The 26,245-nt window shown below is 49.5% G+C and overlaps 2 protein-coding genes across 5 annotated transcripts in view; both read right to left on the bottom strand.

Annotated features, from left to right (window-relative positions):
* Positions 1-26,245, bottom strand: part of St3gal3 (ST3 beta-galactoside alpha-2,3-sialyltransferase 3) — a 193,256-nt gene that overhangs the window by 9,834 nt on the left and 157,177 nt on the right. For 2 of the 3 annotated variants that reach the window (XM_042681871.1, XM_042681883.1), the window contains 3 exons: positions 10,562-10,708; positions 10,202-10,348; positions 5,414-6,424 (listed from right to left, as the gene is read on the bottom strand). In XM_042681871.1, coding sequence (XP_042537805.1) covers positions 6,335-6,424; positions 10,202-10,348; positions 10,562-10,708 — 384 coding nt within the window. In that variant the 3' untranslated portion in view covers positions 5,414-6,334. Of the gene's footprint in view, positions 1-5,413; positions 6,425-10,201; positions 10,349-10,561; positions 10,709-26,245 lie in introns of those variants that run through there. The other variant, XR_006147704.1, reaches the window with a different exon arrangement.
* On the bottom strand, positions 107-2,626 carry Artn (artemin). Of its 2 annotated transcripts, XM_042681904.1 has the most exons (4): positions 2,517-2,626; positions 1,169-1,233; positions 663-801; positions 107-585 (listed from the first exon to the last, which is right to left on the bottom strand). In XM_042681904.1, exons 2-4 carry the CDS (start codon positions 1,229-1,231, stop codon positions 107-109), a joined length of 681 nt encoding a protein of 226 aa, XP_042537838.1. In that variant the 5' UTR covers positions 1,232-1,233; positions 2,517-2,626. The 2 variants fall into 2 exon arrangements, with proteins under 2 accessions (XP_042537838.1, XP_042537830.1); XM_042681896.1 differs by lacking the exon at positions 2,517-2,626 and having other exon boundaries at positions 663-828; positions 1,169-1,307.

Here is a 26,245-nt window from a genome sequence, read left to right as displayed (position 1 = left end):
AGCTCCGAGGCCTCCCATGCCTAGCTGCTGGCCCTGGGGAGTCGGGATCCCAGGCCAGGCGGATGCACGGGTGAAGGCTGAGTCTGCAGGGCCTTGGAGAGCGTTTTTAGCCCAGGCAGCCGCAGGCGGTGGCAGAAAGGCGGTCCACGGTCCTCCAGGTGCTGTTCACGTCCATGAAGGAGACTGCCTCGTAGCGAGTGGGCCGGCAGCAGGGCTGGCTGAGCGGCCGGGAGCCGGGGGGCGGCCGCAGGGCGCCGGCGTCCAGCAGACTGGCCAGGCTCAGGTCGTGCGGGGAGCGCGCGCGGCGGCACGAGCCGCTGCAGAAGCGGAATCGCACCAGCTCGTCCGAGCTGTGGCCCAGGCCGAGCGCGCGCACCGGCACCAGCTGCGAGCGCAGGCGGCAGCTCCGCGCCCCGGCCGCCGGCTGCCGGGCCCCCCGGGTCTCCGCTCGCGCCGCGCGGCCCCCTCGGTGGGCAGCGGCGGGAAGTGACTGCAGCGGGGACTCGGGCGGCGGCGGTGCGGGTTGGGGAGACTGTGGCGGTGGCCGCCGGGTTCTTGCGCCGCACAAACGCGCCGAATGTCCCCCTGGAAGGAGATTGAGTCACACGCGGGGGCCCTGGCCCAGCCCCATCCCTGGGCCGCCCTCTTGCGCTCCTACCTACCCGGGATGGTACCGGTGGGGGGCGCCAGCACTGGCGCGGGGCCTTCACGGGTGGCAGGGCTACGGGGTGCAGGGTCCAGAGAGGCCTCGGTGACGCTGCTCAGTAGAGCCAGGGCGGCCAGGGTTGGCCACAGGGCAGGCTGCGCAAGAGACCAACCAAGTGGAGCGTCAGGGAGGAAGAAGATGGCACCGGGCCGGGGCTGCGGAGGGAGGAACTCAGGGAGTCGCGATCAGAGATGGGCGCGGGCTCCTACTTGGGTGGCCGGAGTCCGGGAAGAGCTTAGATTCAAGAATAATGGGTGCACCGCTTCTTGGAGCCCAGGGAAAGAATCGCCTGGACTCACGGCCCTTCCAGAGAAGCCCTGTTCCTTCTTTGCGCTTCGTTCCAGCCTCCTTGACTATTTCCCCTCTCACATCTGACCCCTGACCAGGTCCCATCTTCTTCCTTCCCCAATCAAGTCACCTTCTCTTGATACCAGCTGGGATTTGCTGGGAAAAATCACTCACCTGTCGATTAGGCCAGGGACAGTAGGGTCTCCAAGCTGTGTGGTCTCCAAGTCCAAGTTCCATCTCTAGCAACACCAGGAGCTCCCATCAGCCTTTGTTGACATGTTTCCCAACCCTCCATGTGGTTTGCAAACTGAGGGATGAGTTATCTTTTGGGGAGATCATCCTTCCACCTAAGTGTCTCTAAGCTAGGAGATTTGGGTAGCTAGATTCAAACTCAGCAGAAGTAGTTGCATTGTGAACCTTACTTATGTGTAACATGGAGCTATTTCCTCTTTCACAACTTCATGGGGTAAATGGTTTAATTTCTTTTTTCCAGATTAGCAAACAAGACTAGAAGAAGGTCAGAGATTGTCTAAGGTCACAAGTGTAGAGCCACATAGCTGTGATGAGAGGGGATCTGTTTGCCAGAACATTTCTGCTCTGTGGTGTAGGCCTGGAGCTTCCAGGACTGGCTGGAGGTAGTAGCTGGCCATTCTAGGTCCTACATCGAGCCATTACATCACAGGGCAGGAAGCAAAGGCCTGGGGAATTAAGAGTGTCTGATGGTCACTCTGAGGGTTATCTAATGGCAGTAAGGCCTGTGTAACTTGCTCCTTTGTCATTTCTATTCTGGACCACTTCTGCCCTCTTTTCTAATTACAGATGTCTCTTAGAAGCCAGATTACTGGGGTTGATGGTCCATCTGAAAACACAAGGACTGTGCCATGACTTCTGATGGCCACCAGGGGGCAGAGCCTGCCAGTCCGTGCAGAACTCAAAGGGGGAGGTGGGCTTTAAAAGTACCCTCAGAGCTCTCAGGTCTCAGCCTCTCCCCCTTCCTTTCCCTCCCCCACCCCAGAGAGCCAGCCAACCCTCCGTAGCAGCCTGGCTGTAAAGCTGAGTTACTCTCAGAGCTGATTTAGGCCTGCCCTCTCCTTCAGCCTCCTGTAGGGCCCAGCCTTGTGCTTCGTTTCCCCCACCAACCATCCTTCCCCATACCAGCTAGCCTGCTTGAGTGCTGCCAGCTTTTGTGAGCCCCACTGGCCTGCGCTCTCAAGCCTTGGGGACCCCCAAGCCACGAGGCCTCCTTAGCTAGCCTCCTCCTTGTGGGTCACAACACATAGAATGGCTGCACATCTGTGGGACATACCGCCCACTTCCTGTAGTAAATGGTCCCCCAGGGCCAGGTGCGTGTCTGTTGGCTAACTGGACTCAGGCCGGGGACCGGCCTCAGGGATGGAGGGCAGGCCCGGCCAGGCAGCCTCTGCGCTAGGGGGCGCCCAGGAGCACGGCGTTCTTCCTGCCTGCCAGGCCGGCTGCCGGGTCCTCCCGCGGTTGCCATCCCGCTCCCCGGCCCACTACTCACCACGGGGGGTCCCGCACGAGGTTTCTTCTAGGCGCCTTTCCTGGGGCCAGTGCTCGACTTCCTCCGGCAGCTCGGATGGCTCATGCCCAGGGCTGTGCACCTGGCGGCACCTCTTCTAGCCCAAAGTGAGGCCGCGGCAGCCGGTCCGTGCCCTGCAGTGGCAGCGGAGCAGCAGGGCTAGCACAGTCTAACCCGGGGACTGGAAGGGCTGGGAGGGGCGGAGGGCTGTGCTGAGAGGGCCCGGGAGAGGGAGGATGAGAGCGAGAGGAGGAAGGCCGTCCTGTCCCTTCCCCCGGCCCCGGGAGCGTCCACTTTAGGGGTGGGCAAACGGCGGGCTTACCTCGGGCGCGGGGCTCCGAGCCCCAGTGGCAGCCAGGGCTGGGGCCCGAGGGACTTGCTGCTGGCGGGGCCCGCGGGCCGTGTCTGGGGGCCGAGCCCAACTCCATCCCTTAGCAGCCTCCTGCCTGCCGCCGTCCGGTGTCAAATTCCAGCGCCGGCGTCACCGGATCCCGGGGTGGGGCCCCAGGGCGCCCCCGCCCCGCCCCACCTTTCAGGGCTCACCTGGCCTCCTCACCCACCGGATCCGGCCCCCACTGGCTGGCCTGGGTCCCCCGGGTGGGAGGAGAGAGACCGCGGGCGGCCGCGAGGCACGGAGACCGGGAGTTGGGAGGGAGTTTGTGGACTCGCGAAGTAGGGGGGCCCGTGCCCAGGGCAGGCCGGGCTGGCTGCCGCGCGGACCGGGGGTGCTGCCCGGCCGGCTGCCCTGCAGGACGGCCGCGCTCCCGGGACCCCCCCCCCCCCACGCAGCGCATCTGACCCCCGCTCCCCGGGCGGCCCATCTTTACCAAGGTGTACTAGGGCTTTCCGGGTTCGGGTCTGGTTGTCCCGCCGCCCCGAGCCAGTGGGAGGGCAGCGGGCAAGGCCACGGTCTCTGCGGTGTAGTGAAGGCGGCACGGGTGGGAAGCCGGAGGCCAGACAGCGTGATCTCAGGCAATGCAGCAGGTGTCTGGGGGGTTAGCGGAGTACTGTGGCCCTGAAGGGCCCACCAAGGAGTCTGGCTCTTATCCCAAAGATGCTGCAGACCACTGAAGAGGTCTGAGCAGAATGTGGTCAGACATGCATTTTTGAGGTGACTGTGGAGAACAGCTTGGACACAAAGGAGACAGAGGCACCGTTCGGGAGTTGCTAGGGACAGAAGATGGAGCCTGAGCAGGCCAGTCTTCAACACACCCTTTTGGGAACTGGAGCTCAAGAGGTAGAACTGCTGCCTTGAGCAAAAAAGCCAAGTGAGAGCTCAGGGTTCCGAGTTCAAACCCTAGTTTGAACTCAGTATTCCCCTCTCCACCAAAGGAACTTAAGAGCTCAACATACTCTTTTTGAAAATTCAGCTGGTGCCTTGCTAGATGGGGTGAAGAGGTAAAAAGGGCAAAGGTGTGCCTGGGCGTTGTCCTGGGTGAACACGTGGGGCAGATGCATTCTGGAAGCCAGAGCTCCCTGGGGGGAGGCACAGTTTGGGAGCCAGAGCTTTTGAGTTCAATGTTATACATGCTGAGTTGGAAAGGCCCATGTATTCTCCTAGTGAAAATATTCTGGGAGCAGCTGAATTTTGTAGCCTGGAGCAAAGTGTTGGGTTGGTGATGCCAACCTGAGAACTGCTGACCAACTGACACATAATTGGAAGCTGTGGGTGGGGACAAGTGCTCAGGGAACGTGTGTGGACCAGCTGTACCCTGGCTATGCATGAGAACCATTGTGGATCTTGAAGAACTACCCACATCCGGGCCCCACCCCAGAGGTGAATCAGAATCTCAGGCTAGGCAGGTAGTTTTCCAGATCGGCACAGGTGATTCTGGTACATAGCCAGGGTTCCGAACCATAAGTTTTATGAGTTTTATATAGTGCCAGGGACTGTACAAGACTCCCCACAGTCTAAGTCAGACTACACAGAAATGCCGCTGCTAGGGGCTGTTTGCAGGCTCCATAGGGCAGGAGGCCAATTGGTGAGAGCTTGCTCTCTCGTAAGCAGCTGGCCAGTTGGAGCAGCTTCTCTGGGGCTTTTAAAACTCAGGATCTCTACTAACAATTATGCAGTCTAGGCCCTGCAAAATTCTAATAGAACCATCCAGGTAGGAGCTGGTACATTTGAGTTGTGAAAGAGGGACCATTTCCAGCAGAGTACTGGTACATTTGAGTTGTGAAAGAGGGACCATTTCCAGCAGAGTATGGGAGGTATTCCTGAATTTGCTTGTCACTGTCAGGGTCTTACTTCCCCTGAGCTGAGGAGGCTTCTGCCTGAAGACAAACCATAAAAACACAGTATCCAGAATGACTGGTGACTAGGACAGCTACGTCTTTTTATCTCGAGGTTTACCAGTGGGGAGACCAAGGGCTCCATCAATTCTGGGATTTACACTGGCACTGAGACCTCACTTATTGCCACAGGGCCAACATCCTGCAGGAAGCCGACTTCCTTGGCCACAGGTACAGGATGAGAGGTCAATTCCTAGGGCTCTAAGGTGAGGGTGGACTATCTTTTCTAAAATTCTCCAGGGGATGCATAGGGATGGGCTGTGTACCTTCTTGCTTGGTGTGTGTGTGTACAGGGGTATTGAGGGGCGGTGCATGCCTATGTGATAATGGTGGAGGTGGGCATGTCTGTGGGCCTCTCTGTGCCAGGGCCTCCAGCTGGTCTGTCTTCAGGCAGAGGATACAGAGCTATGGCACATAGGGAGATGCTCTAGAGACCTCTATGTGGCTACCAGGTCCTGCACTTAACATGAGATGTGAAAGAGAGCCAGGAATCTGGCTGGAGATAAGGCCCTTGGGTTTAGCAGAGTTGCCGAGGCTCTGGTTCCTATTTCTTCCAGAAGAGTCAGAGAAAGGAAAAGAAGGCCAGGTTCAGGGAAGAGCTTTATTGCTTCCGTGAGGGTTCTCTGGCATGGCTTCCAGTCTGGTTAAGGTCCTTGGGTCTCACTTCCTTTCTGGTTCAGGTTAGAGGCAGAACCCAAGGACCTGACAGTCTCATTGTGGAAACCCAGAACAACTGACAAGTTGGTCAGTCCAGGGGCAATGTCCTCTGATCAATACAGCGAGTGGGGGAGAGCCATTCCCATCAGGCTGAGCTGGGCCTCCCTTCCTGAGCCTGACAAAGTTCTGCTCTAGCCCAGGGGCTATTTTGTTGGCTCCAAGGGATGGTTCCAGGGTTTCCCTGTGGGACATCATGGGGGCTGGTGAGTGGGCAAACCCATCTTCTCCCCAAGGAAGGCCAAACATCATGGGCTGGAAGGTGCTGGCATGAGAAGCTGCCCACCTCCTTGTGGCTCCTGAGTGGGGCACAGGCTGGACATGGCACTCCTACTCTTGAGAGCTCACTAGTACCACTGCCTGATGAGCCCTCTAGAGGGCCTCTTTCTGCAAGGCAAATGGCCTACTCTTGACATTTCCAACCTTATTTAAAAATAAATTATCCCTCCCCTCCCCCTACCCAAATTCACGAAATGATAATACATCAAACACTGATTTAGAGAAATGATTCCAGCAGCAGCCATGCGGCCTTGTGTCCCGCTTCCTGCATGCTGAGCCTGCTGGGCACATCCGGGGCCTCCTGGCCCTCTGGCTTCACAGACCCAGACTAAGAGACCAAGTGCTGGTCTCTGAGGCTGGCCTTGAACAGACATAGCTCTGGCTGCTTTGCCAAGGCTTCACTGCTCCTGGGGCCCCTTGGCACTGTCCTTCTCTGGGTCTGAAGACTCAGGCACAGATGGCTGTTCCTTTCTCCTGGCGGAGCTTGAGCCTCTATGGTCAAATGCTGGGTCCACTCAGATGCCACTGCTTAGGTCAGTGATGACACGTGCTTTCACTAGCTTCCGCAGAAACTCTTTCTCTCGCTGGATGTTGTGTGTCCAGGACTGGAAGGGAAGAGACAGAGATGTGATTATGAAGGCAGTCCAGATGGCTGCTGGGACCGAGCCCTGTCAGCCTCTTCAAGTCACCACCCTTAGAAGCTCTGTGATTGTGGAAGCTTGCAGGCACACACTTGTCATCTGTTGTGCCTACAAATCAGGATGACCCTGCTGCAGGATGCCCTATCTGTCCTTACTTCTTCTTTTTTGTCAGTCATGGGGCTTGAGCTCGGCCTGGGTGCTGTCCTTGGGCTTCTTTTGCTCTACCACTTGAGCCACAGCTCTACTTCTGGCATTTTCTGTTTATGTGGTACTGAGGAATGGAACCCAGGGCTTCATGCATGCTAGGCAAGCACTCTACCACTAAGCCACATTCCCAGCCCTGTCCTTACTTCTTAAGATGCAGGATAACCCTTAGTCCCTCACTACCATCACAGCAGAACTGTGCCCTGACTTCTTCCAAGTCTTAGGCTGTCTAAGATTCCCAGTCCTCTAGGTCTCAGGAAGGATCTTGTTTCCTCATACTCCTACCCACAGCTCTGCTGGCAGTCCTTTGGTTCTAAACACCCTAAGGGAAAGCAGGTGAGTCACTCAAATCCAACAGCAAGGGGGTGTGGAATCATTCTCTGACCTGATGCAATCTCTCTAGGCCTAGGGCAACTGGTGAAATTCTGCTTCTCACAGCACAGGAACTAGGGAGCTTGAGGAACAGAGCCTAACCTCTCTGTCTCTCCCTCCCTCTTCCCCCTTCTCTCTGTGTGCCGGGTGCCTGGATGCTGTCCTTGAGCTTTTCTGCTGAAAGCTAACACACTATTACTTGAGCCAAGTTTAGGTTTTTGTGTGTATGTATGTGTGTTTTGGTGTTTAATGGGAGTCTTATAGACTATGGACTTTCCTGCCCAGGCTGGCTTTGAACTGAAATCCTCAAATCTCAGTATCCCGAGTTGCCAGGATTACAGGTATGAACCACTGGTGTTTAGTTAATCTTCCCTTTTTAGAAATTATTTATTTATGTGTTTATTTTTATTTTGGTCATTTGTGGGTCTTGAACTCTGGGCCTGGGTGCTGTCCCTGAGCTCTTCAGCTCAAGGCAAGCACCCTGTGGCTTGAGCCACAGCACCACTTCTGGTTTTCTGGTGGTTAACTGGAGATAAGAGTCTCATGGACTTTCCTGCCTGGGCTGGCTTTGAAGCATGATCCTCAGTTCTCAGCCTCTTGAGTAACTAGGATTACTGCCATTAGCCAAGAGCACCTGGCTTATTTATTTTGAGACAGGGTCTTGTTATATAGTACAGGCTATCCTTGAACTCAAAATTGTCCTACCTGAACCTTCTAAATGCTGGGATTACAGATCTATGCTACCATTCCCATAACTGTCAAGTAATAATTACATATATTTATAGGGTACAATGTAATATTTTAATATATCTATGTTGTAGAATAATTCACACATTCATCACCTTTATAACTAAATTTTTTGTTGTGAGAATACTTGACTATAGCTCACAAGAAGGTATTGCATAACAAAGTTGCTAGAAGAAGTTACTATTGTTAATGTAGACATGACAGGAAAAATGCTTGCTGGGCAGGCAGTAAGCCCACAGCTGGGTCTCTATTTCTAGCCTAAGTAGCTTTGTCTCCAGCTACTGCTCTGCATCTTCTCTCTCTTCTCATGTCAGGAGAGAGTGCTTAGCACGCAGCCTCTGCAGTCCTAGCATGCCTTCGCTCACAGTTCCCTATGGCACCTAGACCAGGGGAACTGCTCTCACCACATCCAGTCATTGCCTCACTGGTCCCTCCAGTGGCCACTTCTCACAGTGTTAGTGTCCTGTGGGAGAGACTTAGGAGGGCTCCCTAACCCTGTCCGGTGTCTATGGATGTAGTGCACAGATGGCTATCAGTGAGCCAGGAAGAGGCCTTCAGCATATACCAACTTGGTCTTCCCTTGATCTTGGACTCCCAAACTCAGGACTGTGAGAAATACATTTCTTGAAGATTTTAAAAGCCAAGTGGACTATGGTATTTTGTCATTAATAGCCAGAACAGACCAAGATAAACTATATTAAAGTTTGATAAAATATATATAGTAACTGAAGCTGTGGAGGGAGATGTAAATTTGGAGACTAGAGTAAGAAGGTAAAGCCTTAGCTAATATTGATTCTTTTCTTTTTCTTTTTTTCTGGTCCTGGGGTTTGAATTTAGGGCCTGGGCTCTGTCTCTGAGCCTGTCTGTGCTCAGGGCTAGCACTCTTGAGCCACAGTACCACTTCTAGCCTTTTCTGTTTACATGGTACTGAGGAATTGAACTCAGGGCTGCATGCATGCTAGGCAAGCACTCTACCACTAAGCCATATTCCCAGCCCAACTAATACTGATTTTTAAGGGGTAGATCAAAACGAGAAATGAAAAGGCAAATGAGAGAGGAGGGCGAATTAAAAAAAAAAAAAGAGAGATAGTAGAAGCCTGAGCAGAAAGGAGTGGTCAAGGACAGAAACAACTGTTCCTGAGAGATCACAGAAGACCAGTTCTAGCCAGGTGCCGGTAGTTCATGCCTATAATCCTAGCTACTCAGAAGGCTGAGATCTGAGGATCGAAGTTCAAAGCCAGCCCAGGCAGGAAAGTCCATGAGACTCTTATCTCCAATTTACCACCAGAAAACTGGAAGTGGCGCTGTGGCTCAAGTGGGAGAGTGCTAGTCTTGAGCTGAAGAGCTCAGGGACAGCACCCAGGCCCAGAGTGCAAGCCCGACAAAAAAAAAAAAAAAGACCATTTGTCCACTTGTGTCCACTGGATTGGGCAGCCTTGAGCTAGGCCACTGGTGACCTTGTGAGAAATCATGTCAGGTAGGAGGGGGGATGAAGGGCTGAGTGGCAGTAAGGAGTACAAAGGACCCGAAATGGGAGCCAATCAAGCTCCTTGTACAGCTTCAGCTTTCTCACTGGAGGAGGGAGGATGTCTGGGATCTTGTGAAATGTGAGGCTCAAGAAAAGTATGGTAGAGCTGGAGGGAGGCAGGTAAGGAGACTAATTAACAGTAATGAAGCAATGAGGGCTGGTGAGGACCAGAGTCCTGGATTCACAGAAATACAGATCTGCACTGATGAGGGATTTCTCTTCCAGCCACTCCAGATGTGCTTTGAAAAGCTGCTCAGGGCACCTGCCCATGATCTCTAGGCTCCAGGCTGGGGTCAGTGGGAAGCTGTGGCAGAAGTTAAGGTATAAGAGAGTTCCATTTCTATGTGGGAGTGATCTTCACTGTGGAGAAAGCTGCCAGGAGAACTGGCACCTTAGGAGTACCTATGTACGGGCAGCAATTGTAGGCGATAAATAGCACCAGGGCTTGGTTCCAGAGAGGAGGTGTGGAGTGAGGACCTTTCTGGGATGGATGAAGTGATGTTCCTTGGAGGGAAGGCAGGGATCATAGAAAAAAGGATGATGTGAATTGGTACCAAGTCTCAAATACGTTGCTAGGGTGCGGTAAGGAGGGGCCAGGTACAGGGCAAGGGCAGAGAAGGCATCATGGCAGGAGTCCAGCTCCAGAAAGGCAGTGTGGGTTTATGGGGAGGTTGGGAGTATAGGATCTTGTTGGTCAAAGTCCCGCACGCAGCATGAACTGACAGTGACTGCTTAGCTAAGGGTAGGCAGGGCCTTGGAGTTCTGGACAGCCAGAGCAACTGGCTCATCCCATTACCGTTCATGTCCGCATGCAGTCAGAGCCTGTCCTCTGTGCTGGAAGCCCCCTCCCTTGGCTCTGCCGAGGAATGCCCCCAAGCCCAGGCCCGAACCTCTTTGATGGCTGCCATGCGCACGGTCTCATAGTAGTGCAGGGGTGCATTGGGTGTGCTCATGTCATAGCCAAAGCCTGCGACAGCCACCTCATCACAGCCGTGTAGTGCCATGGTCACTGCTACACTGCCAAGGGTCGGGATGTTCTGGAGAAGGAGAGGAGAGGAGGGGTGTAGAGTTCCACTGGAGGGCTGAGATCTCACATGAGCTCCTCAGAGCTAACGCAGCTCCATTTCTAAGCCCTCCTCCCCACAAAACTACTTCCCGGGATTGCCAACCACCCTGCCACCTCTTCCTTCCTTCCTCACCTCTGCCCAGTCCTCCTTCTCCTCCCTCTTTCAAGAATCCACGCGTCTTACCCCCCGGCCCATGAGGCCATTGTTGAACGGCAGTCCGATGAGGGTGAAGGCGGCCTCTTGGATGAAATACGGGTTGAGGATGCGAATCTCTGGAGGCTCCTTGGGCACTCGAGTGGCCACAGATTTCCAGAAGCCATCTGATGCACTCTGTAGACACAGTGTAAGCGGATATGAGCCGGGCACACAGCTGACTGTGGTCCTAGGTGAGTGGAAGGAACCCAATATGTGTACAGGCAAGTGAGAAATGGGCGGGAAATGAGGCACAGAAGGGTGGTTGGGCCTCTGGTATAGGAAGGCCTTGGCATGTGAGGGGCTGTGACATGTGTGACAGAGGCATGGTGAGTGATGGTGAAGGGTGAGTATCTGGCTGGCCCAGTGTGGAACAGAGGATACGAAGTGTGCTGCAGGGCAGGGTAGGGGCTGCACGCTGTTGGGAGTGCTATTCTGGTTTGAAGGGATTCTTGGCCCAACAGGAAGACATGAAGGTCCAGCTGTCCGGCCTCCCTAGGGTAGCGGCTGGGGGGCCCACCAGGAGCCTGTCCCTCTCGCCTATCTGCTCTGCTGAACTCGCCTCCTTCCCCTCCTGCTGTCTCTCCTGGCACTCAGTCAACTTTGCTAAAGTAGACCTGAAAAATAAAGACAGAATGTGAGCTAGCACACAGGACAGCAAAAATACCACTCAGATCAGATCCTAGTTCTGTCACCCACCAGAGTTTGGTGACTTCAGCATCTTTAGCTGTAGAATGGGATCATTTCTCCATCAGAAATCTTGGTCCCAAACTGGAAAAGTATCAACTCTGAAACCTCCAGGGTCACGACTTCTCCTTTTAACCCTCTCCTTTCCTCTTACCTTGCCCACAGACACTTCGGGTTACCCAGTCCACCCAGAATGAATTCACTTCAGTACTCTGTTCTGCACTTCATAAATACCCAGTCTCTGCCCTAGATTGGGAAGTCCTGACCTTGGGGTCAAGCCATCCTTCCCCTTTTCTTTTTTTTTTTGTCAGTAGTGGAGCCTGAACTCTGGGCCTGGGCGCTGACCCCCAGCTCTTCAGCTCAAGGATAGTACTCTACCACTTGAGCCACAGTGCCACTTCCAGCTTTTTCTGCTTATATGGTGCTGAGGAATCGAACCCAGGGCCTCATGCATGCAAGGCAAGCACTCAACCACTAAGCCATCTTCCAAGCTCCATCCTTCCCCTTTTCTACTTTCACATTTGAGCTCCTAAGTAAAGCCAAGGGCTCCAACGAAACTGTGATTTCCTGCAAACTTATCATCTGCACAGAAAACACAGAAGAATTAATTAAACTTAGAGTGGTTTAATATACTAAGAGGAACTAATGAGTTATAATAATAAGAGAGTCCATTTGTAGTCTAACAACAAAGCCAAACACTTAGCAATAAAGTTCAGAAATTTGTGAGGCCTATAAGAAGAAAACCATAATCCTTTATTTTATTTATTTATTTATTTTTGGGTCCGGTCATGGGGCCTGAACTCTGGGCCTGGGCGCTATCCCTCAGCTCTTCAGCTCAGGGCTAGCGCTCTACCACTTGAGCCACAGCACCATTTCCGGCTTTTTTCTTTTTGCTTATGTGGTGCTGAGGAATCGAACTCAGGGCCTCAGGCATGCAAGGCAAGCGCTCCACCACTGAGCCACCTTCCCAGCCCACCATAATCCTTTATTGAGACAATAGACAATCTAAGAAATGCGTGTGACATGTCATATTCTTAGATGGGAAGTCTAAATATGAATGCAATACTAACTCTACCTAGTATAAGTTGTTTTTTTTTTGGGTCAGTCATGGGACTTCAACTCTGGATCTGGGTGCTGTTCCTCAGCTCTTCAGCTCAAGGCCAGCACTCTACCACTTGAGCTATAGCACCACTTCTGGTTTTCTGGTGGTTAATTGGAGATAAGAGTCTCACATCTCATTACAACAATGAGATGTACAAGTCATAATGTTGAAAAACGAACTTTACAACTTTGGCTGGTGGGGGGGGCTGATGGGAAGGGATGGAAAGGGGAAACAAAGGAGGAGGCATCAATGCTTGATAAGAAATGTACTCATTACCTTGCCCATGTAATTGTAACCCCTCTGTACAGTATTTTCACAATAAAAAAATTAAAAAAAAAAAAAGAGTCTCACAGACTTTCCTGTCCAGACTGGCTTGGAAACATGACCCTCAGATCTCACCCTCCTGAGTAGCTAGGATTACATGTGTGAGCCACTGGTGCCCAGCTAATGTATAAGCTTTAAGAACAATAAGGGGCTGGGAAGGTGGCTAAGTGGTAGAGTGCTTGCCTTGCATGCATGAAGCCCTGGGTTCGATTCCTCAGCACCACATAAGCAGAAAAAGCTGGAAGTGGTGCTGTGGCTCAAGTGGTAGACCGCTAGCCTTGAGCTGAAGAGCTGAGGCACAGCACCTAGGCACAGAGTTCAGGCCCACAACCAGCAAAAAACAAAAACAAAGAACAATAAAAAAAGATTCTAAAAACGTATCCAAGCTGAGCACCCGTGTAATCCTATTTATTCAGGAGGCTGAAATCTGAGGATCAAAGTTCAGCCAGGTCTGGCAGGAAAGTTTGTAAGACTCTAATCCCTAATTAACCACCAGAAAACTGGAAGTGGTACTGTGGCTCAAAGTGCTAGAGTGTTCGTCTTGAGCTGAAGAGCTCAGGGACAGTGTTCAGGCCCAGAGTTCAAGCCCCATGACCAACAAAAATAACAATAATAAAACATACCCAAAAGAATTAAAAGGTAAAACTAATACCCTTTAATTAAAGGTAAAACTAATACCCTTTAATTAAAAAGTAGGTATTTAAGCAGGATGCTGGTAGGTCATACCTGTAATCCTAGCTACTCAGGAGGCTGGGATTTGAGGATTATGATTCAAAGCTAGCCTGGGCAGGAAAGGCCCGGAGATATTTATCTCCAACTAACCACCAGAAAACCAGAAGTGGTGCTGTGGCTCAAAGTAGTAGAATGCTAACCCTGAGCAGAAAAGCCTAATGACAGTGCCTAGGCCCTAAGTTCAAGCCCCATGACTGACCAAAAAAAAAAAAAAGGTGTTGGTATTATAATTGTGCTTAGTGCAGCAATGATACCCATATAATTATCAAGATTACTGGAAGCCGGGTGCCCGTGGCTCACCCCTATAATCCTAGCTACTCAGGACCAGGAGGCTGAGATCCGAGGATTGAAGTTCAAAGCCAGCCTAGGTAGGAAAGTCTGTGAGACTCTTATCTCCAATAAACCCCTCAGAAAACTGGAAGTGGTGCTGTGGCTCAAGTGGTAGAGTGCTTGCCTTGAGCTGAAGAGCTGAGGGACAGTGCCCAGGCCCAGAGTTCAAGTCCCATGTCCAAAAAAAAAAAAAAAAAGATTATTGGAAGATGTTAAATAGAAGTGCAGGTTATAATAGAGCCAGATTGGCGCTGGGAAGGTGGCTCAGTGGTAGAGCGCTTGCTTTGCATGCATGAGGCCCTGGGTTCGATTCCTCAGCACCACATAAGCAAAAAGAAAAAAGCAGAAAGTGGCACTGTGGCTCAAGTGGTACAGCGCTATCCTTGAGCTGAAGAGCTGAGGGACAGTGCCCAGGCCCAGAGTTCAGGCCCCATGACCAGACCCCCCCCCAAAAAAATAATAATAGAGCCAGATCTACCATTAATAGAAACAAATGATACAGATTTGCCACCTGAGGAAAAAGATTTGCCTTGCATACCTGAGGCCCTGGGTTCGATTCCTCAGCACCACATAAGCAAAAAGAAAAAAGCCAGAAGTGGTGCTGTGGCTCAAGTGGTAGAGCGCTAGCTCTGAGCTGAAGAGCTGAGGGACAGCGCCCAGACCCAGAGTTCAGGCCCCACGACCGGACCCCAAAAAAATTTAAAAAAAAAGAAAAGAAAAAAATCCTGACATGGGAGTGTGTGCATGCAATCTGAGGTACAGGGGAGGCTAATGCAGGAGGATATTTCCTTCTCCATTGCCTTGTTTTTTTTTGGTCTTTTGTAACTTTTATGTCTTTTTTTTTTTTTCTTCCCCAGGGCTGAGGACGGAACCCAGGGCCTTGTGCGCGCCAGGCGGGCACCCTTCCGCTGGGCTAAACCCCCAGCCCCGGATATTTCCTTCTCTAATACCTTCCCCCTCTCTATCCTACCTAACCTCTGCCTCTTGCTCTTTTTCCTGACCTAAAACAAAATGGTCTAAGGTATAAGTGAACACGAACCTTTTTGAGGTGATGAAATAGGGAGTTAAGATCCTTAGTCCTGGGATGCAGCTTTAGTTCCCATCATTACTGTGTGGAGACCTTGGGCTGGGTACATAGTAGTTGCCTTATGGACAAACAGGAGCACTATTACTATTACTTGTGGCTTACTGTGAGAACTAAACAATGTTCTTCAGGTTGTGTGTACATCAGTGGTATACTATGCTCCTGTACACCACAAGGCTAGGCTACTGTTTCTGTAGTCCAGGGCCCAGCCTTGCAGGGGCAGGGAGTGGTTACTGAGGGGACATGACTCTATCTGAGGCTCCATGTTCCCTCACTGGCCTCAGGAGCAGTAAAGTTTCCCACTAGTCAGGACCTCTTTGTCTTCTCTGCTTCTGCCTCTACAGTGCCCTAGCCACTCCCTCCACGTGTTGTCCATCTCCATGGTAACATCTTTCTCTGGCAGATACTTTCTGTTCTCCATGGGTCAGCTCAAAGGATAGGCCCTTGGGGCTAACTTGGACCTCAGCCCATCAGACTGAGCAAGCAGGTACCAGTTCGGGTTGCTGCCATATCCCTTCTAAGGGTGTCTGGAAAAACGGGTGTGTGTGAGGTAAAGGTAGGGGTAGCAGAATGCAGTAGGAATGGGGGGGGGGGGCAGGCAGGGAGAGCAATGACCAAACCCTTAGGCAGCACTGGGGAGAAGCACCTTCTGAGGTGTGGCCAGCCTTGGATAGATGTCCAGGAGTGGCAGGTGCTAGCCCATGTTAAGCATAGCACAGCTTCATCCCTTCTGCAGAGCCTGGCAGGCTCCAACAGTTCACTGCCTGGGGCTCCTGCCTACGCATGCCCCCACACACCAAGGAAGACAGCACAATGGCTGCTCAGGAGAAGCAAGGAGAGGAGGAATAGGTACTGCTAAGGGCTGTGTGAGGCTTGAGGCTGGTTTCACAGGCATTGTTTATGTCTCTTTCCTTTCATACACTTCATAGGTTCAAATGAGACATGTTCAGTCGCCCAGCCTGCAAGTGTCTGAGCCTAATTGAAACCTGGGTGTCCTAGCTCCAAGACACCATTTCCGTCATTTTTACTTTCCACCTCAGGAACTAGAGGGCTTGGAATAAAGAATAAGGGACACCCCTCCTCTGCCTTGCAAGAACTCTAAGGAGAGTCAGAGGTCACTCGGTGCCCTGCCACCCATTTTATGGAGGGAACTTGACAAGATGCACACACAGCCATGAGTATTACATTTGACTCTGGAACCTGGCTCTTCCCTTGTGAGGCATCCTCACCGAAACAAACATTGTTGGCCTTCCCATAACAAAGGGCTCATATTTAACCACTAGTTGAAACTGGAGGAAATTAGCTTATTATCTCAAATCTCTTTAGGAATCTGAAGAAAGCTCCAGTGGGGAGGGGCAGCCTCCTGACTCTTCTCATCTTTAATCTTTCCTGGAAGGAGAAATGACTAGTTTGACTTGAGGATGTGGAATGTGTCTTGCTTATGGCATGAGGTGAAAGTTTCTTACACATACATACATGCAGAGACTTGCATCAGGTGCTTGCTCATTCTACACATTGAGCCACACCCCCCACTTCTGGCTTTTTGCTGGTTAATGAGAGGTAAGAACCTTAGATGTGTCTGCTAAGGCTGACTTCAAACCTTGATCCTCAGATCTCAGCCTCCTGAGTAGCTAGGATTACAAGTGTGAACCACTGGCATCTGGTTCATGCCATATCTTTTAAGTCTCAAGTTCCTCTTACATGCAATTGAGATGACAAAGACTGACTTCCCAGAGAATTGAGAGGATTACATGAGATGCTGTATGTTTCTCCCCCCCCCCCCCCAAGGGCTGAAGACAGAACCCAGGGCCTTGCGTGCACCAGGCGGGCGCCCTTCCGCTGGGCTAAACCCCCAGCCTCATAGATGCTTTTATAGTATCTAGCACAGTATTTGGTACTCAGTGAGAGCTCAATAAATCTTACCTATTATGACTGAGTCTTGCAGAAGCTCAGAGACTGAAGCAGGGAGTGTGGTAGGTGATGTTAGCCACCACAGAAAGGCCAGCACAGATTCACACCTACATGGGGCCACACCTGAACACATCCAGACCCTTGAGGAGGGGAATCCGGTTTTACATTTAGCTCCTATAGGTAGGCAGTGGGTACTGGAGGCCTTCCTGCTACTAAGTAACACTGCCAGTCCTATCCCATAAGGCTGCAAGTTCCAATGTGGCCTCAGGTCTCTCACATTTCCTTTTTCTCACCAACTGAACACCACTGGGAGGCTCCTTAGGCCAGTCAATGTTGCTGACCCTGAAGGGTCACACCTCTCCTCAAGGAAGCTGAAGGCTGCATTCCTTGTCACTCCCTCCTTCTCCAGGAATGTCTCTGCCTCAGTCAAGCATGGACCTGCTCCTCTGTGTGGATCAGCCAGCATCCTGTTCTGTTCTTGTCAAAACAGCCAGGGGTAAGAGTAGGGGAAGGTGTAGAAGGAAAGGAAGAAAATATATGCCAGGCTCCTCAGAAGGATTCTGTCCCTGAATAGGTCTGAGGGACAGATATGACCAAGGCTGACTTTCTGTGGCCATGAATAGGGCAGATATATTCACTCTTCATGTTGTTTACTGCTAGTCTTAGGATAGACCACCAGCTTTCCTGAGGTCCCTCTATCTTGCCTTCCTTGCGTGGGTCTGACCTTGACGATCTCAGGTTTATAGTCCTCAGTGGCTCTCTACTGCCCTCAGAGACAGTTTGCACTGACAGCTAAGAGTATAGGTCTGAGTCTGAACCTTGACACCCCAACAACTGTGCCCTCAGGCAGTTCTTCATGCTTTCTAAGTTTCATTATCTTCACCTATAGAATAAGGGTAATGATACTAGCTCCAACTTTATCATGGTTTTATGTCCTGACAGCTAAAGTCATGCATATAAAGTGTTTGGCTCCAAGTCAGCTCTTGTTAGTTTCTGCTATTATTAGTCTTAGGATAACATCCAAGCTCCCTGATGTGAGGCTGGCTTACAACCCTCTTCCTTCTCCCCACTATAAACCAGCTACAACACCATATCCATGTGGAGTCAGGGACAAAATTACAACTAGGTGTTCAAATATCAAATGTCTAAAACTTAAAACTCTTGGTCTTAATTAAGAATCCAGGCTGGATCCAGGGTGGCTCATGCCTGTAATCCTAGCTACTCAGGAGGCTGAGGATCATTCTTCAAAACCAGCCCCAGTAGAGAAATCTGTGAGATTCTTGCCTCTAATTAACCAGCAAAAAGCTATAAATGTAGCTCAATGTCAGCCTTGACTGCCTTGAGTGAAAAGCTAAGGGAGAGTGCACAGGCAACTCAGTTCAAGCCCCAGTACCAGCATACACACACACACCCAAAAAGATTCCAGATATCTGGGTTGTAAATGAAGTTACTAAGCTACTAAATAAAATATAATCCTAGCTTCTTTAAAAATGACTAGGAGGCTCATGCCTATAATCCTAGCTACTCAGGAGGCTGAGATCTGAAGATCTTGGTTTGAAGCCAGCTGGGCAGAAAAGTCTGAGATAGTCTTATCTCCAATAAACTATCCAGAAAAAGCCAGAAGTAGAGCTGTGGCTCAAGTGTTAGAGTACTAGCCTTGAACACAGAGGCTCAGGCCCCGAGTCCAAGCCCAGGATTAGCTATATATATATATATATATATATATATATGAGCTGGGTTAGACTTTAGAATTCTGACCTGAGACCTGTATAGGACCAAGGTAGAGTAGGGAGAGTTGGCCATAGCCTACTTTCTGCCCATGACTCCTCCCACTGTTAGAAGTATGCATATATGTAGACTCCTTAACCTCACATCTTCATATCCAAGCTCTACTCATAGCCTCTGCAAAGAGCTCTCCTGGGGCTAAAAGGTGGGCAGAGTTGGAAAGAGGGCTGGAAGATAGAAGGATGGATAAAAAATGGTAAGGTGAAAGATTTGGAAGTGTCCAGAATCTCATAATAGTCTCACAAGGGTAGATAGGCCTGGAGTGAGCATTTTTCCCTTGACCTTGCATATCATTCCATGACAAAAGAGTGTGACCAGAGGAGGGCCAGCGCAGACATCTCTCTGCCCATGTCTAGAGCAGTGGTCTCCATGTTATTCCCATGTTACCCCAACTTATATACTTTATTATCTTATATTTCACTATCTTTTTTGGGGGGGGGGCAGTTGTGGGGTTTGAACTCAGGGCCTGGGCATTGTCCTTGAGCTTTTTTGCTCAAGACTAGTATTCTACCATTTTGAGCCACATCACCATTTCTGGTTTCTGTGATTAATTGGAGAAAAGATCTGCATGGACTTTCCTGCCTGTACTAGCTTCAACCATGCTCCTCAGAGCTCAGCCTCCTGAGTAGCTAGGGTTACAAGCATGGGCCACTAAAGCCCACACTTTGCCAATGCTGTTCTCTGTGGCTGAAACATTCAGGTTCAGCTGGCCAACTTCTACAATTGGGCTGGAGGGCTAAATGCATGGCTCAAGTAATAGAGCACTTACCTACCAAGAATAAGGCCCTGGGTTCAAATTCTAGTACTATAAAAACGGGGGGAAAAGAGGTTGGACCCTGTAAAGCAGCCTAATTAGGGCCTGAACTTGGTATTGTTTATCTTTCTTTCCTTTTTCTTTTTGTTTGTTTTGGCCAGTCATGAGGCCTGAATTCTGGGCCTAGGCACTGTCCCTCACCTCTTCAGCTCAAGACTAGTGCTCTACCGCTCAAACAATAGCACCATTTCTAGCTTTTTCTGCTTATGTGGTGTTGAGGAATTGAACCCGGGGCCTCATGCATGCAAGGCAAACACTCTATCACTGAGCCACCTTCCCAGCCCTATCTTTCTTTTTTTTTTCCCTTCCTCTTCTTCCTCCCTCTTTCTCCCTTCCTTGTGTGCTGGTACTAGGGCTTGAACTCAAGGCCTGGTTACTGTCCCTTAGCTGGTGCTGGTGCTTTACCACTTGAGCCATAGCTCTACTTCCAGCTTTTAGGTAGTTAATTGGAGATAAGTCTCATGGAGTTTCCTGCCAAGGCTGTCTTCAAACAATGATTCTCAGGCCTCAGCCTCCTGAGTAACTAGCATTATAGACATGAGCCATCACTGCCTGGTTTTCTGTAAATATTCAGGAAGCCAAGAGATGGAGTGGTTGAACTCTTCTGACAAAAACTGGCATCTTTTCCTTTGTGTAAGACCCTGTTGCTCTCCCTGACAGTTACTCTTGGTCCTGTGGCTTTGCAGACGACCATGGAGTATCAAGTCTTGGGTGTTCATTGTCCTGATTCAATTCTTCCAGCAGTGTAACAGGCAGCTATACCAGCGGAAGAGCCTGGTTTCCGTTTCTAACACTGAATCCAGTTCTAAGAACGCGGAGCTTCCCTTGGATGATGGTTCTTTGTACTGATAGTTCTATCTATCTATCTGTCTGTCTGTCTGTCTGTCTGTCTGTCTCTATCTATCTATCTATCTATCTATCTATCTATCTATCTATCTCTCTATCTCTCTATTGTTTTCTTCTGGTGTTTTTATAATACAGGGCATACTAGGGAAGTGTTCTACCATTGAGATATATTCCCAGCCCTGTATTTAAGCAGTTTTTTGGAACTGTGCAACAAATGGCACCCTGTTGTCACCATGTGTGTCTTCAAGTGGGCAGATCACATCTCTGAGGCAGTTATATGATTTGTTCATCTCTTGCTCCTTAGCTACTGGGTTCTAATGGTTGTCTCGATGACTTTCATAACAGCCATTTGTCAAATTTTTTCTCTCTCTCTCTTTTTTTTTAGTCAGTCATGGGGCTTGAACTCTAGGCCTGGGCACTGTCCCTCAGCTCTTCAGCTCAAGGCAAGCACTCTCCCACTTGAGCCACAGCGCCACTTCCGGTTTTCTGGTGGTTTATTGGAAATACGAGTCTTAGGTTCTTTCCTCCTGGGCTGGTTTGACCATGATCCTCAGATCTCAGCCTCCTGAATAGCTAGAATTACAGAGGCATGAGCCACCAGCACTTGGTCTTTATTTATTTTTTTTGTACTAGTTTTGGGGCTTCAACTCTGGACCTTACATTATCACTCAACTTTTTTCTACAGGGTTGGAATTACGCTGGACTGTTGAGCTATACCTCCAATTCCAGCTTTTTAACTGATTACTTGGAATTAAGAGTCTTACAGCTTTGTTTATGGAGACTGACTTTGAACCGTGATCCTCAGATCTCAGCCTTATGAGTAGTTAGGATTATATGTAAGCCACCAGTGTCTAGTTGTCTATTATGTTTTCTAAATAATAAGTTTTAAATTGTATAGTACAATAGTGTTTGCTGGTTTAAATTTATATATGTTATCAAATTTAATTTTTTTTTTGTTTGGGTCCAGTCGTGGGGCCTGAACTCTGGGCCTGAGCGCTGTCCCTCAACTCTTCAGCTCAAGGCTAGCACTCTACTACTTGGGCCACAGCGCCACTTCCTGCGTTTTTCTTTTTGCTTATGTGGTGCTGAGGAATCGAACCCAGGGCCTCAGGCATGCAAGGCAAGCGCTCTACCACTGAGCCACCTTCCCAGCCCACAAATTTAATTTATTCTAGTACTTTTGTGCCTTAGAAATCTCTTTCACTCTTAGAATATGGCATCCTATTTTGCTCAAAATTTCCTTTCGTTATATTTTTACACTTTACTTTTTAGTCTATTTGGGATTTATTTTTATGAAGAGAGGGTCAAAAAACCTTTTTGAAAGCTATATTTGGAAAAAGCAAAGAACAAAGAGAAGAGACGGCCAGGCGGACTGTGTGATGCTGACAGACAGCTCAGAGAGGCAGAGCACTGTTTACTTTCCATTTCTTTATCAAGGAGGATCATCTTGGAACTGCAGAAATAAAATGAAACCTGGCAAAGAGGAAAGAAATTCCCAGGAGAGACAAAAAAAGATGATTCCAATAGATTCATCTCCCAGGGAAATGAAAGTAGGAGGTAGCTTTGTTAAGAGGAAAGAGACGTGACAGAATCCCAGAATTTGGGCTGGCACTCTACCTTCTCTAGAAGTTACTGCCTCACTCTAGATCTCAGTTTCCATACTTATTTATTTATTTAGATATGCCAAGTATTTTTCAAACACTGCTGGAGAATCTTGTAGAGATAAGAGACTGCTCCAGTTCCCCCCCATCCCCCAGCCCAGGGGCTTGTAAGAGGACTAAAACAAAGTCCTGCAAAGGGGAGTAGGCCCAACAAGGAGGTGTTAAGCAAGGTACCCAGAGTAAAGTACACCTGTTGGGTACAAGGAAGTGGGAAGTCCTTGCTAAACCAGACTGCTGCTCCCATCCCCAAGCTTCTCATTCAGAAATTCTATAGTGAGCCCTCCCCAAATGATGTTTTCAAGTGACATTGCTGCTTCAGGTAGTAGGAACATAGAAAACCTCTTCATCTACACAATGGGCAACTATTAAGCAAGAGAATAAATCAATCACATGGACTAGAGAGAGACCTGACTGGAGGAAAGGAGCTAGGATGCTGCTGAAATGATCCAAGTAAGGTCCCTTATTCCCAGGAGGAATGGGAAGAGAAGCAGGAAAAGGAAGAGGAAAATAGTAAAAACTAAGAGGCACAGTGACCAAGAGATTACAGTGATGAAGAGTAGTGATTACATGATTTTTTCCTTCTCTTTTCTTTTTTTTGGGGGGGGGGAGGGGTTCTGGTCCTGAGGCTTGAACTTAGGGCCTAGGCATGGTCTCTGACCTTCTTTTACTCAAGGCTAATGCTTTATTACTTGAGCCATAGCTCCACTTACAGCTTTTTTTAGTAGTTTACTGAGTTAAGAATCTCAAGGTCTTGGGGCTGAGAAAGTGGCTCAGTGGTAGAGCGCTTGCCTTGCATGCCTAAGGCCCTGAGTTCGATTCCTCAGCACCACATAAGCAAAAGAAAAAAAAAAGCCGGAAGTGGCGCTGTGGCTCAAGTGGTAGAGTGCTAGCCTTGAGCTGAAGAGCTGAGGGACAGTGCCCAAGCCCCACGACCGGACCCAAAAAAAAAAAAAAGAATCTCAAGGTCTTCCTGTGGCTTCAAGAGGCTGAGATCTTTAGCCATAATTATAGTGCCTGGCTTTTTTTTTTTTTTTTTTTTTGTTGGTAGTGAGGATTGAACTGGCCTGTGATTGCTAGGCAGGTGCTCTACCACTTGATCCATAGCTCTAGTCCTTTTTGCAGTATTTTTTTTTTCATTTGTTTGTTTTTTTTTTTGGCAGGATCTTGCTGTGTGCCCAGGCAACCCTGGGCCTCAATTCTGTTATGTAGGCTTCCCTATATTTTTGGAGTTCAAGGAGACATACCACTGCACCCAGCTATTGGTTGAGATGCTGTCTCACAAACTCCTTTTTTTTGGGTCCAGTCGTGGGGCCTGGGCGCTGTCCCTCAGCTCTTCAGCTCAAGGCTAGCGCTCTATCACTTGAGCCACAGTGCCACTTCCGGCTTTTTTCTTTTTGCTTATGTGGTGCTGAGGAATCGAACCCAGGGCCTCAGGCATGCAAGGCAAGCGCTCTACCACTGAGCCACCTTCCCAGCTCCTCACAAACTCCTTTTTGCCCAGGCTGGTATTGAACAATGATCCTTCTATCTTTACCTCCTAAGTAGCTAGGATTATGAGATAGAGTCACCTTGCCTGGCTACTCATAGGCATTTCTATTTGCAGAAAAGGATGGCTAATGCATATGCCATGGTAGGGACCATAAAGTCCTCCTGGTGTTCACAGGGAACATAAAGCATGGGAGTGATGGCTACAAAGGAAATGCTCTCCCAAGAGAGTTCACGGCAGTGATATGGAGAGATGAGATGGGGCCTGTGACCACAGGATATGTGGACTAGACTACATGTGGGCCCTGATTAGAATGTCCCCGGGGTGAGTTGGTGCTGAGGCTAGACTTCTTCCAGGAAGTCTTTGGACCTGAACAGAGTAGAGGCTCAAGTGCAGATGGACATCCAATCCCCAGCTTGGGCCTGCTCCAGTAAGGCCTCACATTCTGGGACCTAGTGGCCCTGTTTGCCCTTGTCTCCTGCCATCTGCTAGGGGCTTTTGACTCCACCTCCTCTAGGCTTGGCCTCTGGCTCCTGCTTTTATGTTACCACATAGGGCAGGTCCTAAAGCCTATACAGAAAATGTTTCATTCCCCAATGCAATGAGTTCTTTCTCTAATAACTATACCACTACCAATAATGAAAAGGAAAAAGCATTAGCAAATGCCTTGGAGAATGTACTTGTCCTCTGTGCAAGGTACTTCTCTTTTTCATCTTAATTTCTACATCAACGTTAAAAGATGAGTAGTACACTATTATTGTAGTGGGACTCAATCTAAGGGGAAGGTGGTTTGCCTAAGGTAATTCAACTAGTAAGTGACAAGTCTAAATTTAAACCCAAGTCTGCATGACTCCACAGCTTAAGCTCTCTCTCTCTTTTTGTTGGTTGGGGGTCTTGAACTCTAGGCCTGGGCACTGTCCCTGAGCTCTTCAGCTCAAGGCTGGCGCTCTACCACTTGAGTCACAGTGCCACTTCTGGCCTTTTCTGTTTATGTGGTGCTGAGGAATTGAACCCAGGGCCTCATGCATGAGAGGCAAGCACTCTACTATGCTGAGCCACCTTCCAAGCCGTTTCTCCTTTTTTAAAAAAAAATATTTAGCCAGGTGCTAGGGGTTCATGCCTATAATCGCAGTTACTCAAGAGGCTGAGATCTGAGGATCGTGGTTCAAAGCCAGCCCAGGCAGGAAAGTCCATGAGACTCATCTCCAATAAACTACTCAGAAAAAGATGAAAGTGGTGCTTTGACTCAAGAGGTAGAGTGCTAGCCTTGAGCACAGAGAGGCTCAGAGATAGCATCCAGGCCCTGAGTTCAAGCCCCAGGATTGGCAAAAACAAACACACAAGCAAACAAAACAAAACAAAAAAACCCTTATTTATTCTTATTAATTCTTTAAAAATTTGAGATAGGGGTTGGGAAGGTACCCAGTGGTAGGGTGCTTGCCTTGCATGCATGAGTCCCTGGGTTCGCTTCCTCAGCACCACATAAGCAGAAAAAGCCAGCAGTGGCACTATGGCTCAAGTGGTAGAGTGCTAGCCTTGAGCTGAAGAGCTGAGGGACAGCTCAGACCCAGAGTTCAGGCCCCACTACTGACAAAAAAAATTTATTATTTTTTTAGATAGAACCTTGCTTTATAGCCATGGCTTGCCTTGAACTCACAATCTTCCTGTCTCTGCCTCCTAAAAACTAGGATTATAAGTATGAACTATTGTACTTGACTTGATTTCCCCTCTTAAATAATGTAATTGTTCCCAAATTCAGAAACTTCATCCCCCAAGTATGAATGTGAGGCCCTGATTGGCCTCTGTGATCCTGCCCTTCTTTTTTCCCTAGACCTTCTAGGAGCTTGAAGCTTGAGCTTGTGTTGACTGTACATGGGCCAACCCTAGCCCTCACCCTTCCCTGGCCCCTGCAGGGCAGGACCACAGCCACACTAACCTAGCCCACAGAGGACTGCTCAGCAGAAGCCAGCTTTCAAGTTTCAGTGTGAGGATGCCTGGTTATCAGGCATTCTGGGGCATAGCAGGAGATGCTGACAGAGACAGGAGGCTGTGGCCTGAGTAACTGGATTAGAGCTCTTTCTTTCACATGTTCTGTCCTCTCCAGGCCCAAGAACCCTTCCGCTGTATAGTGGATAGGCATCCATGGCTTTCATCTAGACCCAGAAGGAAGATGTAAAGGCTGCAGCAGCTGGGAAATTTGACAGCACACACTGACATATCGCTGGCATTGTATCTTGTTCTGTCCACACAATATTACCAATAATGTCTTCAAGGGAGCATAGCCTCTCTGGGCCTCTGTGCATATTGTTCTTTTGCTTGTAACACCTTTCACATGACTCAGTCCTAATACTTTCTTCAGGCTCAGGTTAGCAGTCCTCTCCAGGAGGATTTCTCCTGTCCTTATCAGCCTGCCCCCAGGAGAGACTATAGGTCAGAAGCAGTGATGAATTTGAGAATTTCCAGGGACCAGGGTAATACCAGTAACTCACTAATGACAGACAAACAAGGAATTGAGTAGATGGGGTCAGCTACAGACCTGCATCTGAGAAGTTTCATGGGGACTGAGGACCCTCCCACTAGGGACTTACATATGGCCACCCTTCCTCCCCCATGTCCCTGTTCCTCTCTTCCTCCTGGCCTCACTTCCCTACTTGCTCATACACTGGTGCTCTGGAGAACATGGACTGCTGGAACTTCTTCATCTGCTTGCTGGCTTAGTGAAGGGTCCTGGGACCAGGAAGATAAAAGGTCTTTTGGTAGCCTGTGTGGAGTTATCTGTGTTCAGTGAATCAGGGAACCAAATAGTTGTAACTGGTGAAGAACAGAGCTCCCACTTGGATAAGCAAATATAGCCAGTCCTCTTCAGGGTGTTTTATTTCCTGTGCCACATCTCCTCTTTTCCCAAAACTCACC

Source organism: Dipodomys spectabilis, unplaced genomic scaffold (assembly GCF_019054845.1).
Source record: "Dipodomys spectabilis isolate Male_0828 unplaced genomic scaffold, ASM1905484v1 ptg000002l, whole genome shotgun sequence".
NCBI classification, from domain to species: Eukaryota; Metazoa; Chordata; class Mammalia; order Rodentia; family Heteromyidae; genus Dipodomys; species Dipodomys spectabilis.
The sequence above is the reverse complement of the archived record's forward strand: the minus strand, read 5'-3'. Positions and strand labels throughout refer to the sequence as shown.